This window comes from Podarcis erhardii (assembly GCF_964252035.2).
Source record: "Podarcis erhardii genome assembly, chromosome: 1".
Taxonomy (NCBI): domain Eukaryota; kingdom Metazoa; phylum Chordata; class Lepidosauria; order Squamata; family Lacertidae; genus Podarcis; species Podarcis erhardii.
Genome location: NC_138497.1, coordinates 16,177,662 through 16,190,869, shown reverse-complemented (window position 1 = coordinate 16,190,869; position 13,208 = coordinate 16,177,662). Strand labels below are relative to the sequence as shown.

General features: G+C 48.7%; 1 protein-coding gene and 1 long non-coding RNA gene across 3 annotated transcripts; one reads left to right on the top strand and one right to left on the bottom strand.

The window, feature by feature from the left end:
- Positions 1-1,821: 1,821 nt before the first annotated feature.
- ANKRD9 (ankyrin repeat domain 9) lies at positions 1,822-9,160 on the bottom strand. 2 transcript variants are annotated; one of them, XM_081865576.1, is made up of 2 exons: positions 8,855-9,160; positions 1,822-2,951 (listed from the first exon to the last, which is right to left on the bottom strand). In XM_081865576.1, exon 2 carries the CDS (start codon positions 2,865-2,867, stop codon positions 1,980-1,982), a length of 888 nt encoding a protein of 295 aa, XP_081721702.1. In that variant the 5' UTR covers positions 2,868-2,951; positions 8,855-9,160; the 3' UTR covers positions 1,822-1,979. The 2 variants fall into 2 exon arrangements, with proteins under 2 accessions (XP_081721702.1, XP_081721703.1); XM_081865577.1 differs by lacking the exon at positions 8,855-9,160 and adding an exon at positions 7,257-7,384.
- Positions 9,161-9,411: 251 nt separating this feature from the next.
- LOC309345037 lies at positions 9,412-12,993 on the top strand. Its single transcript, XR_014157978.1, has 3 exons — positions 9,412-9,835; positions 12,193-12,938; positions 12,979-12,993. It is a non-coding gene; the product is annotated as an uncharacterized lncRNA (long non-coding RNA).
- The last annotated feature ends 215 nt before the right edge of the window (positions 12,994-13,208 follow it).

Below are 13,208 nucleotides of genomic sequence, written 5' to 3'. Positions count from 1 at the left end.
CTACTCATGAACGAGGGGGGACATCACAACAGCGCTATTGCTGATTATCTATCCCTGGCAGATGCATGCATGTTCAGCTGGATCAAAGCATCAGTTTCTCAGATTCCACTGATTTGAATTGCTGACAGGTCAGTTGTGGGAAACATGCCTGGCTTGCAAGAGGCCCCCCAGGTGTGATACTTGGCATCTCAAGGTGGAACTGGGGATGATGAGCTAATATGGATCAATTGCCTACACAAAGCATCTTCCTTCAACCCAAACCCTCTGTGCTTTTCTCTTTCTATGGGCTGTGCTGTTATTCACATCCAGCCGAAGGCAGATAAAGTAACAAATCTCTTAACGGCAAATGGGCATCTTTTGCAAAGTACTGGAATACGAAAGGGGGAGGGGAGATAAAAGAATGCATTCGGGGACCAGGTGGATTAGTTATTTATAATAACCTAACAACTGTGTTTTGATGCAATATAAATATTCCTCCATGTTCGCCCTCTCTGGAATGCACCCCATGGTTCCACGTCTATGTTTTTCTTTTCTTTTCTTTTCTTTTCCTTCTCCTCCTGCGATGAGGCTACATTTTAATATTTTAATGTTCCATTATTTTAATGTTATCTTTTATTTTTGTTTTTAAGTTTGTAATCATCTTGTTTTTATTATTGCTTGTAAGCCGTTCTGAGCCTGGCCTTGGCTGGGGAGGGCAGGGTATAAATAAAAAATTATTATTATTATTATTATTATTATTATTATTATTATTATTATTATTTTTAAAACGATATTCCAACCCCATATAATTGCTGTGGAACGCACTCCCGAGAGGTGTGGATGTGCTGGCAGGCGCATAAGCCCTATGTGTGGATCAGAACAAAGGTTAAAAGCCCCACGCCTTTGCAAAGCCACACGGCATGTGCCCCCTGGCACGCTCCCTACCTCTCATCTCCAGCATATGGTATTTGAGAGGCATGTTGTCTCTGGAGCTGGAGGTAAAATTGCCATCATGACGAATAGCCATGGACAGCCTTCTCCTCTGAGGATAAGGATGGAAAAGGGATTGTGCAATCCAAATCATTTTTATGAGCGCTCTGGGAAATCGCCATAAGGTTTGGAACCGTTTTGTGAATTACCAGTGTTTGTGCTTAAAAGAGGAGCCTAGATCACACAGAAAGGATATACAGTCGTACCTTGGAGGTCGAACGGAATCCGTTCCGGAAGTCTATTCGACTTCCAAAATGTTTGGAAACCAAAGCACGGCTTCTGATTGGCTGCAGGAAGCTCCTGCAGCCAATCGGAAGCCCCATTGGACATTTGGGTTCCAAAAAACGTTCGCAAACCGAAACACTCACTTTCGGGTTTGTGGTGTTCAGGAGCCAAAACGTCCAAGTACCAAGGCGTTCATAATCTAAGGTAGAAGTGTATAATATGAAGTGAAGGCTTGCAGCAGCGGCCAATTTTCACATTGCAGGAATGGCCTACTTGGTACCGTTTACATTGCTGACTCCATCATGACCATGCAGGGACATAGGAAGCTGGAGCCCAGCCAAGCCTTGAGGACAGCAAGTTGGCTAGCCCTGATTTATCTAATTATTTAGGCTGCTAGCCTCAGCTCTGAACACCTATGCTGCCTTTTCAGACATGCACGAGGAGCATGTAGCCTTCCAAATACTGCTAGCCTCCAATTCTCATAGCCCTTGGCCATTGAGTCCAACAGCATCTGGAGGGCCAAAGTTTGCTTTTAATATCTGCACTTCACCATCAAGCAAAACATTTCCTCTCAAACGCTCTGCAGGTATTCCACCATATTCAAATAAAAGACAACACCACAGTCAGGGCTTTTAAAAAAACAAATTCTAATGAAAACAAATGCTTCTCCCGCTCCCACAGTTTTTATATTAAACACACCGGCTCTCCGCACAAGAGCCGAGAGCCCTATTTTCATCACGCAAGCGGGAACTGCGAAGGAAGGACATCCCGGGGGGGGGAAGTTCTTAACTCTTCAGTTTCAGGTCCAAGGGCTTCAGGAAGTGTGGCAAAGGCAGGTCGTCCAGCGCCTCTGGGAACTGATCTGGCGTAATGGTCCCGATTAAGACTTGCATGGAACTCACAAAGAGGGAGGGAGGCGCTAAGCCCGCCAGCCACTGGAACCTGGGCTTCCCCAGCAGGTCCTCCCATTGCTCAGAGTCCTGCAGCAGCTGCTCCTTCATGGCACAGTGGGAGCCCTGAGGCACAAAGAGGAAGAGGGAGTCCAGGAGAAGCAGCTTGGTGCGCAGGTTCGAGGCCGGGCTCTCCCAGATCTGCTGCAGGAGGAGGTCCAAGGGCGTGTTCCCCGTGCAGTCAACAAGGCAGGGTGAGGCCCCGTGGCCCAGCAGCAGGAGCAAACACTCAGGCCTCACCAGCTCGCAAGCCACATGGAGGGCCGTCTTGCCTCCTTCCACTCGGCTGCACCCTCTGCGGTCCAAATAGCTGGCCCGCTCGCTCGCCGGGAAGTCTCTGATGGCCTTCAGGATCTCCAGAAGGATTTGGACACGGTTGTAGCGCACAGCCATGGCCAAGTGAGGAGCGGAGGAATGGCAGCAGCTGAAGTGAAGGCTGGGGATAGCCAGGGCACTCTGAGGGAAGTGGCTCAGCAGGTAGCGGGCGTAAGGCTGGTGGTTATGCACCAGGGCGTAGAGGAGGGCCTCGGAAGGGGAGTAGGTGCTGACTTTGCCCCCTTCCTGCCAGTGGAAGGCCTCCATGCGCCTCATGTCCTCCAACAGCCACACGGGCAGCTGGTCCCTCACTGCTTGGTAGAAGGCAAAGGAGGACTTCTTGCATTGCTTCTGGGACTGGGAGCTGTGGCTGGTGTAGCTGCTCAGCCATTTGATGTTCCAGGGCATCGCTGGGGTGGCGCGTCAAGGAAGGTGGCTTCCCAATGGTCTACCAAGCCGTTTCTTCATGAAGGCCCAAGAGAGGTGAGAATGCTGGGAAAGGAAGAAGCACAATGATTAGGACACACAAGCACACTGCTGCCCACTCAGACGTTGCCCCTCTGAGCCCATTGTACAATTCTTATCAGAGGGTGCTCTTTGACACAAAAGTTGTGCATGCACACAAAGGCCACCGGTCATGGAAGATGGGAACTCCAGCCCAACAACACCTGAAATGTGCCACTTTGGCTATTCCCAATTTAATGTGTGTTTTACTTCACACACCCCCCCCCCGGCAATCTTGCAAAGCTAACTGCAGCTTGGGGAGCAGGGCAATTTGGACCAGGAAAACATCGTGTGTGTGTGTGTGTGTGTGTGTGTGTGTGTGTGTGTGTGTCAAAACACCTTAATTCCCCAGTGCTATAGTTCTGTTCAAATTCAGACCCCCACGCCCAGCTGCATTAAAATAAAGACAAAAACATCAGCAGATTGACGCTGCTCAGTTTTTTATGATTTTTTTTTTTTTTTTTGAGAAGCAGGAGATCAACCACAGAACTCTCCCATAATGTGTTGTTTGGACCTTATGACATGCGCTGGTTATCTCCCGCCTGGACTACTGCAATGTGCTCTACATGGGGCTACTTTTGAAGGTGACTCGGAAACTACAACTAATCCAGAACGTGGCTGCCAGGCTGGTGACTGGGAGTGGCCTCCGAGAACATATAACACCGGTCCTGAAGGATCTATACTGGCTCCCAGTACATTTCCAAGCACAATTCAAAGTGTTGGTGTTGACAGAACCTTTAGAAGACATCTGCAGGCAGCCCTCTATAGGGAAGCTGTTAATGTTTGGTGTTTCATTATGCTTTTATATTTGTTGGAAGCCACCCAGAGTGGCTGGGGCAACCTAGGCAGATGGGCGGGATACAAATAAAAATTATTATAACTAACACTAAGTCCCCCCTCCCCACTGAGTGTAATGGTATTTATTCATGTGCTTTCATCAAGCAACTCTTGTGTAGTTCTCAAAATACCTGTACAGTACCCAAACAGTACCCAAACCGTATGGCCAAGCCAAAGGCACCTTCAACTCCAAAAGAAGGCTTTCTGAGAGCAAAAGTGGTTTACCAAGGGTTTACCAGTGAGTTCGCAGGACTATAGAAAGCTGCCAGACCGATCGTCCACCTGGCTAAGTAGATCAGACAATACTGAGCTAGATGGACCAAGGATTTCACACGGCCAAAGGCAGCTCCCTATGTTCCAGCACCACCCAGGATGGAGCAGTGTTGCTGTAACTTAGTTTTAACTAGCCTTTATTGGCATAAGTTAAAACAGTAAAATCATAAAACCATGCAGTGTCATCCAAATACATTGATAATTCAAACACATACAATAAAAAGACTAGATAACCACCATTAAATAAATCAGGCAACTTTAGATTTAGCTTTAGAAATCTCGGCTAAGTATCACGAGACTATCTTGATAGTTTCGGGAGTATCATCCCTCAACAAATATTGGATTACAGACTCTCTGCAAATCGATATTTTGAGCTGTAAGGGAGTCACTAGGAGACCTCTGATGGGTGTTGAGAAGAGGGCAACCCAAAATTATGTGGTGTATTGTATCTGGTGTTTTCTCATTACAGGAAGAAAATCTGTTCTGGGAGAGGATTTTTTTTTTGAAACCTTCCAAACAGTATAGATGAGGGGAATGCATTTAGATAAGCTAGCATAAAAGCTCTGCCATGCAATGGAGTCTCTAAATCAAGCATAGGCAAACTCCGGCCCTCCAGATGTTTGGGACTACAATTCCCATCATCCCTAGCTAACAGGACCACTGGTCAGGGATGGTGGAAATTGTAGTCCCAAACATTTGGAGGGCTGGAGCTTGCCTATGCCTGCTCTAAATTATAAAAGTTATTAAGCATCACTCTATGGTGGGGCTGCAATCCTAAGTAGACGTAGCACAGTGGTTAGAGTGCTGGACTAGAACCTGGGAGACGAGGGTTCAAATCCCCACCCAGCTGTGAACTTCACTTGGCCACCTTGGGCCAGTTGCTCTCAGTCTATCCTACCTCACAGGGTTGTTGTGGGGGTTCAATGAGGAAAGAGGAGAACCATGCATATGCCAGCTTAAACTCAATGGACAAAAAGGTGGGATATAAATTCAAAATTAAATAATTACAGGGTTTTTTTTAATGTTGATGTCCAGAGAGCCTTCTCTTTCCCTCTACTAACTCCTCAACCTTCCTTCCCACCTCCCACATCACAATGGACTTTTAATTTTATGCTATTTTATTTATTAAATTTGTAAGCCGCCCTCCATCTGAAGATCACAGGACTTGTGCATCCCACCAAACCCTCTGGCTGATTTAGCCACTGTCTGCAATGTCCTCCTTTCTGCAGCAGAATCTTAAGCAGCTCTAGATAATAATTGCCTAAACCCCCCAAAAAGTCTGCAAGGACACTTCTCCCCTCATCCTTTCACCTCTTGTGCCTCCTAATTTTCAGCACAACAGTTAGCAATTAACTTTCCTCTCCTCCCCCCACTACCCCATGTCCCTTTTAAAAAAATATAATAAAACGGGGAGGGAAGAGCTGGTTGAACAAACAGGGCAGCTTAAATCTGGTCCGGACTGCAAACAACTTCCCTTAAGGCAGGTGAAACTGAAAACTGCAAAGTTAGCTTTTACCGGACACCAGGAATCTAAACAACTTGTAGGCAAAGATCTGTTCAGGGCCATTGCCCTTGAGGTTTCCTAGGATAGGATAAGGAATATTACTCCCCCCCCCAAAAAAAAGACACAGGACATGTATTTTGATTTAACTAACAAAGCTATCTATGGTCACATTCACACCACCCATTTAAAGCACTGGGATACCCCTTCAAATCACCATGGTTTCCCCTGAATAATTTGGGGAGCTGTAGCTTGTGAAAGGTGTTGAGAAATGTTAGGAAATAAGAGTGGTTTAACAGTGAGTCCTTCTTCCCAGGGAACTATGGGAATCGTAGCACCTATAACAAACTACAGCTCCCGGAGTTCTTTGGGGGAAGCCAAGACTGTTCCAAGTGCTATAAAGGTAACATGTGTAAATGTGACCGACGTCAACTTCATTGACTGGAAATTCCTGGTATAACAGAATGAAGAGCATGCCTTGCAACATCCTTAGATTGCGCCAAACTCTATTGAGCAGGCATTTATCATTAATGGGCACGAAAAATAGTGGGAGATCAGTTTGCTTTGACCCCCAAAGAGGCAAAAGATAGGTTATGAAATTCAAAGCTTGAGGCATAAACAGCACGTCAAACACTGAATGAGAATTACAACTGAAGCTCTCAGAACGATATGAGCTTCAGAACCACAGTTCTTGACATGGCGAAGCAAATTGGCGGAAGGGCTGTGGCTCAGCGGCAGAACATGCATGCAAAATAGTCTTGGGTTCAATCCCCAGTATCTCCAGGTCAGATTGGAAATGTCTGAAAGCTAGAGAGCTGCTACCAGGCAGTGTGTAGACAACAGATGAGCTGGATTGTCTGCCTCCGAACCAGTGTAAGCAATACTGAGCTAGATAAACCAATGCTTTAATTTGGACTCTTCCTTCCTTGGGAGTTTTTTAAAGCAGAGATTGGATGGCCATCTGTCGTGGAGGCTTCAGTTTATATTCCTGTTTAGCAGGAGCTTGGACTTGAAGAAGAGTTTGGATTTGATATCCCGCTTTATCACTACCCGAAGGAGTCTCCAAGCGGCTAACAATCTCCTTTCCCTTCCTCCCCCACAACAAACACTCTGTGAGGTGAGTGGGGCTGAGAGACTTCAGAGAAGTGTGACTGGCCCAAGGTCACCCAGCAGCTGCATGTGGAGGAGCGGGGACGCGAACCCAGTTCACCAGATTACGAGTCCACCGCTCTTCACCACTACACCACACTTGTTAGTGACTCTTGGCATCCCAACTCTACAATTCTATGGTATAAGGCAGCTTCATTTGCTCCTCTGTCTTTGTGGAACCTCAATGGGCTGCTCGAGCTCCATGCATCCGAAACCCAGAATTTGTGCAGATTTAAAATTCAGAAAGGTAGCAATCTACAAATCTTCCCTACGCTCCCTCTGCACTCCCAGATTCCCAATCAGTATAACACATGCAGTAACGTGACTTCCCATTTATTTATTTTCTTCCTTGTAGCAACTCTTGACAACAACCCAGTGCTCTCCCAATGTATTGGCTTGCTGTGTGTGTGTGTGTGTGTGTGTGTGTGCAGGAGATGATGCCAAAGTTTGTGGAGTGAGTGCAGGGGTGGGGGAGGCTCCCTGGAAGGCAACTTTTAAAAATATATTTATTTATTATTGAATTTATATCCCACCTTTTTGTCCATTGAGCTCAAGGTGCCATATCCATGGTTCTCCTCATTTAAACCCCAACAACAACCCTGTGAGGTAGACTCGACTGACCACTGGAGACAGCCGTTTGGAAAAGGGCTGCTTTACGGGCTTTGGAGCTCGTGGGTTTCCCAAGCACCTAATGGGGCAAAAGTTGTTGCTTTTTAGAAGGATATTCTCCTTTCTGGCATCTTTTGAGCCCAGCTCAGGAGGATTATCTCTCTTCCTATTGATACCCCTGAGATGAAGGAACTCTGCCAGCCAACTCAGAAACACAGTTTTCTGTCATACTGGCGCTTGCTGAGAAGTTGAAAGGTACTCGCTTCCTGGCTCAGAGAAGCTTGCTATGAAACAACGGAGACCGTCACCTCGGTCGTTGGTCGGAAGGGACAAACTATGAAGCGGTGTCACAGTGAATCAGCTGGCAGGCCTGTGACAGGAGCCTCAGTTCACATGACCAAGCTGGCGTCCCTGAGAACCCCAGTTGAGTGTAGCGATGCAAAAATACAGTGTGCAGTGAGCTGGGTGTGCGACTGCACTCAACTATGAAGCTGCCACACCGCCAGCCTCACCCCGCTGCCAAATCTGGTTGCATTCTGGCAGCTGAGGTGAACATGGTTTGAGTTGTGCGATTTACCACAAAAACTCACTCAATGTGCACTCTCCATTGGCCAGTTCGGTCATTTTGAGGGGCCCCAAGTGCTTTCAGTGTGAGGCAGCTGCTTGGTCCATCTAGCTCAGTATTGCCCACACTGACCAGTAGTGGAGCTCCAGGGTTTCAGGGAGGGTGTCTCTCTCAGCCATACCTGGAAATGTTGGGGATTGAACCTGCGACGTTCTGCATGCCAGGCAGATGCTCTGCCACCGAGCTACAGCCCTTCTCCATTCCAGACCAAATGCCACAACTTTGTCTTTCCAGATGCTACAGCCCCATGATCTAGGCTCTCCCCACCTTCTCCAGCCACCTCCTCCTTGCTGCCTTCGCCTTTCTTCCAACACAAGCCCAGGCTCCCCTCTCCAGGCCCTCCACCTCTCCTCACCTCCAAGCTCAGGAGTCCTGCTCCCCTCCTTGCTTGGCAAATTCTCTCTCCTGCCCCATGGCATTCTGGAGAGGACCTTATTACTTTTAGGAGAATGATCTCCAAGGCCAAGGCTTCAGAGCAGAATGGAAAACTCCTCACAACCCCAGGCTCTGCAGCTCCCCGCCCCCCAAACTCTCCTTCTTCCTTCCTTGGAGGTTTTCAAGCAGAGGTTGGACGGCCATCACTGTCCTGGATTCTTCCCGTTGCGATTCCTGCATTGCAGGGGGGGCTGGACTAGTTGATCCTTGAGGGTCCCTTCCAGCTTGACAATTCTACGATTCCCCCGCATCATTTCGAGGCGCCCCCTTCTCTTCCCAGATCTCCACCTTCGCCTCCCGCGCCCCCAATTCTCTCCTCCTTCGCCCCAGATCTCCCCTTACGCCTCCTGCTTTTGCAGAGAAAGGGGTCGCCCGCCCCACTTGCGGGTGGACGGACGCCTCTCGGAGCCCAGGGGAAGCGGCTGCTCGACGGGAAAGAAGCCCGAGCGGAATCCTCCTTACCTCTCCTCCGCTGCCGGCGATGATGCCGCCTCGCACTTGGAAAGGGGAAATTGCGCGTGGGCGCCAACGCCGCTTGCCGGCTCCTTACAGCCGAGCCGGCTTCCTGCTGCTGCTGCTGCAATGAATGAGCTGCGCCTCTCGCTCCTGCTCTCCGCCCTCGGCAACCACACGCAGCTCAGCCCGGCCCTCCGCCAGCTCCTCCGCGGCCTGCGCTCTCCTCCCCGCTCTCCTCCGCTGCTTGCGCAGAGCTGGATCGCCGCTTCCCTTCCCGGAGCGCAGGAGAGGCAGCACCGCGCAGCAGCAGCCAAACCTCGGCTGCCTCCTCTAGGCTCTTTTATCCCCTCCGGCCCGGGGAAGGTCAGTCCGGACCGGGGAAGCGTCCAGCGCCCCGGGATTGGTCCCCGCCCGGGGCTCCCCCAACTTCCCATTGGCTGCGAGGGAGGAGAGGCCGGCGCCCCGCGACGATTGTTTGCGTCAGAGGGAGGCGAAGTTCCAAGGAACTTGGCCGGGCTGCGCGCGCGCCATGGAGACCGAGCGAGGACGCGGAGGGAGGCAGGAAGAAAGGGGTGACTCAGGTGGCATGGGTGGCACCCCCCCCCCCCCGCCAAGGGTGGTCCCTCCCAGGCGCATCACAGTTGGGAGAGCCCAACTTCCACATGCGCGCGCGCGGATCCTCTTCCTTCCCCTTCTCTCCAAATCTCTCGCACCTCTTGGGGTTTTGCAGGCTTGCAAGTATCCAACTTTGCTGCTGCTGACTTTTTATTTGTTTACTTCATGTGTGCATTCAGTGAATCATCATCACCTCCGCTATGGAGAAGAGCTCTTCCGAAATCTATCAGGAAGAGCAGGGGTTTAGTTTGACCTCTACGCACAGGGAGGCGCGCAGAGGTGCCCTTGCTGGGCGCGGGAGGGTGGTTGTTGTTGTTGTTCTCCACATTCAGCGTGAGCAGTTGTGCGTCGTGTCTGAAAGTGGGAAGAAAGGTGACACACCTCAGGGTTCGCCCCAGGGACAATCCGTTGCCTAGAACCTGAAATTAATGATTAAGACTGTGACATTTGGGCTGTGCCCAGGAATTATACTTAGATTTTTTTTAAGGGTGTGTGGTTTTGTGTGTGTATTCCCGTTGCCTGAAAAATGGAACTAAAACCTATATTGCTTGGATTGAATGCACAACCTCTTTAAAACCAGGTCTGTCCTACTTGTGGTCACGGTGCTCACAAGTGGGTTTGTACGGTTGACTAGAAGGTGTTTTGAAGGTTGCTCATGAAAGCATTCTTGCAGTCTTATTCCAAGCATGTTTGCTCAGAAGTATGTTGGGTTGTGGGACGCGGGTGGCGCTGTGGGTTAAACCACAGAGCCTAGGACAACCATCAGGTTGATGGTTCGAACCCCCACAATGGGGTGAGCTCCCATTGCTTGGTCCCTGCTCCTGCCAACCTAGCAGTTCGAAAGCACATCAAAGTGCAAGTAGATAAATAGGTACTGCTCCTGCGGGAAGGTAAACAGCGTTTCCGTGCGCTGCTCTTGTTCACCAGAAGCAGCTTAGTCATGCTGGCCACAGGACCCGGAATCTGTACACCGGCTCCCTCGGCCAATAAAGCGAGATGAGCGCTGCAACCCCAGAGTCGGCCACGACTGGACCTAACCCTTTACCTTTTACATGTTGGGTTGTGAGTGACCTTTCAGCAGCACATACAGTAACTCACTGTGGGTTCCCAGATGTTGTTGGACTACAACTCCCATCATCCCTGACCACTGGTCATGCTGGCTAGGAATGATGGGAGTTGTAGTCCAACAACATCTGGGGACCCACAGGTTGAGAAACACTCTGCTAAATGGACACCATATATATAAAAAAGAGGAAAGTGTGCATTTTTCCTTCAGAAGTATTGCTTTCTATCCAATTTAATAAATCAGCTAAGATTAATTAACCAGGTGACAGTCCTGGAAATCAGTCCTCCTGATTTCAACGGAATTTGGCCCTGTGCAGCTCTGCCAACCTTTGGGGGGCCAGTTGACACATTTGGAATTTTGAGGAAGTGCCGTGGTCCCGGAAATGTTGCTGTAGGGATGTGACATAACAACAACAACAAAAAAATGGCTACCAAGAGCAGCAAGAAAGACCAGACCGCAAAATGGTGCAAGTCCCCAATCAAGCGGGGGGTGGGAAGAAGGAGGCACTGTTACACTCACTCACAGAGATAAGCTCTGTTCAGAACCGCAGGGAGGCTGGGTGTCCAATCCAGGCACCCAGGGAAAGTTTACAGGGGTGGCATGCTCAGTGTTGGGGAGGCTGAGCCAGTGCAAACAGGAACTTCAATATGTGCTATAATCTGGCCTTGGAATGTGTTAGGAAAGTGTATCATTCAGAGTGTTTGCCAAGCTCTATGTGGAAACCTAGACTGAGGCAAATAGCATTGTACATTCCCCACTGAAAGTAGGTCAATGCAATCCAAACAAAGCTATGAAGTAAATTTCATTTATTTGGTCTGGCAAAACTTAGGAAATGCCAAAACCAGCGTCTAAAATTGAGCTTCAGACCCCAGGCCAAAATAACCCTTGATTAACGCAGTTCTGAGAGAAACAGTTTAAAATCCTTGTTGACCTACCCAGGGTAAAAAAAACCCAGGCTGCTGCATTTGGAGACCAGCTGACGTTTCTGAGCTGTTTCCAAGGGCAGCCCCCATTGAACACAGAGTAGTAATTGGAAGGGGGTGGAGTCAGCAGAGCCCTTCCGCCTGGCAACCATTCCACAGTGCATTCACCTTAATGGAGAATGAAATCTGAACCTTCGGAACATTGTGCTAATAGGAACAGAAGATGAGTTTGAGGATTAGCGGTGACTTTCTTTCGCCCAAGGTCACTCACACGCAGCCACTTTTGATCGTAATGATAAGACTGTTGTCAGTACAATACCATTCTGGTACTGTTGTGATGATATAGACAGCCACAAATGGGGCTGGTTTCCTTGACCAAAGGTATGCACTTAACAATTAAATTTTAGTTGGTATTATGCCATATCTCGTTTAGTTGTGTCCGACTCTTCGTGACCCCATGGACCAGAGCACGCCAGGACCCCATGGACCAGAGCATGCCATATCTATGTGGCTACTTTTGAACCATATGATATGCCATATGAATAAGCACTGAGCCAAAACGTGTCCACCAGTTTCCCAGAAGTTTCCTTCCCTGAGAAAAAAGACTTCCATTTTCCTCCTTCGTTCTCAAGGCAGTTTAGATTATCTTTAGCATTTCTGTGGGCGCAGGATTTTGAGCTTACCTTGAGCTTCGAGGCAGTCAAGAGAGATGTGCCTTTTTCTTTCCTGTTTTTCTTCAGTGCTCTGTGGCCTGTCAGTCTGCCTGCACTTCTTGATCTGGAAAAAGCCACATGATGCCTTCTTCTGGTCTTCCATTTCGGCTTCTATAAGCTGCCAGCATTGCGACAGTGGACACAGCCCAGGAAGCCCATTTGACTAGTCAGCTAAACCAGGTGCTGGTAGCTGATGGGTCTCAAACCCTCAGTGAATTAGAGACTTCCCCCTGCATGCAAAGACAGATTGAAAAGATAAGACCAGTATTGGGCCCAACAGTAGATAAGGCCAGTGCCGGATTTATGTATAAGCTAAACAAGCTATAGCTTAGGGCCTCACTCTCTTGGGCCCCCCAAAAATTTAAAGGAAAAAAACACCTGGATGTACATTTCCAAAATATAAGATTAAAAAACAAATAAAATAAAACCTACATACAGCAACAGTTTTTTGTGTTGTGTAGGCTCCTATTTTGTTTTGTACAAATGGCTTTAGATACCTATTAGGTCCATAAATTACCATATAGCATATATTCAACACAAAAGACAGCGACAATTTGTTGTTGACAAAGGACAGCTGGGCATACAAAGGGCCCTATTACTTTCAGTAGCTCAGGGCCTCATCAAAACTAAATCCAGCCCTAGATAAGGCAGTTTCTGCATGTGCTGTAGAGGGAAGTAAGGGGCAGATGGGGCTCATCAACCTGGGAAGGAAGCCCATCTAGGAGAAGAAAAACTCTGACCCAAACCTCTGCTTCCTTTTGGGACATTGTTATGTACTGAGGATCGAAAATGCAGCAGTCTGATTGGTCCTAGAATATTAGGATTCAGAATGCAGCAGTCTGATTGGTCCTAGAACAATAGGATCCTGAATGCAGCATTCTGATTGGTCCACAGGAGCCACTCAATCCAGCTCCAGGTGGAAGTGAATCCGCAACCTGATTGGCCTACAGGAGAATCCCGGAATTAGCCAATCACGTGGGGCCCATTGTGTATACAGTGGTGCCCCGCAAGACGAATGCCTCACAAGACGGAAAACCCGCTAG

Excerpts from the sequence above, each read along its gene's own strand:
- ANKRD9 (XM_081865576.1), bottom strand. The coding sequence starts at position 2,867 with ATGCCCTGGAACATCAAATGGCTGAGCAGCTACACCAGCCACAGCTCC.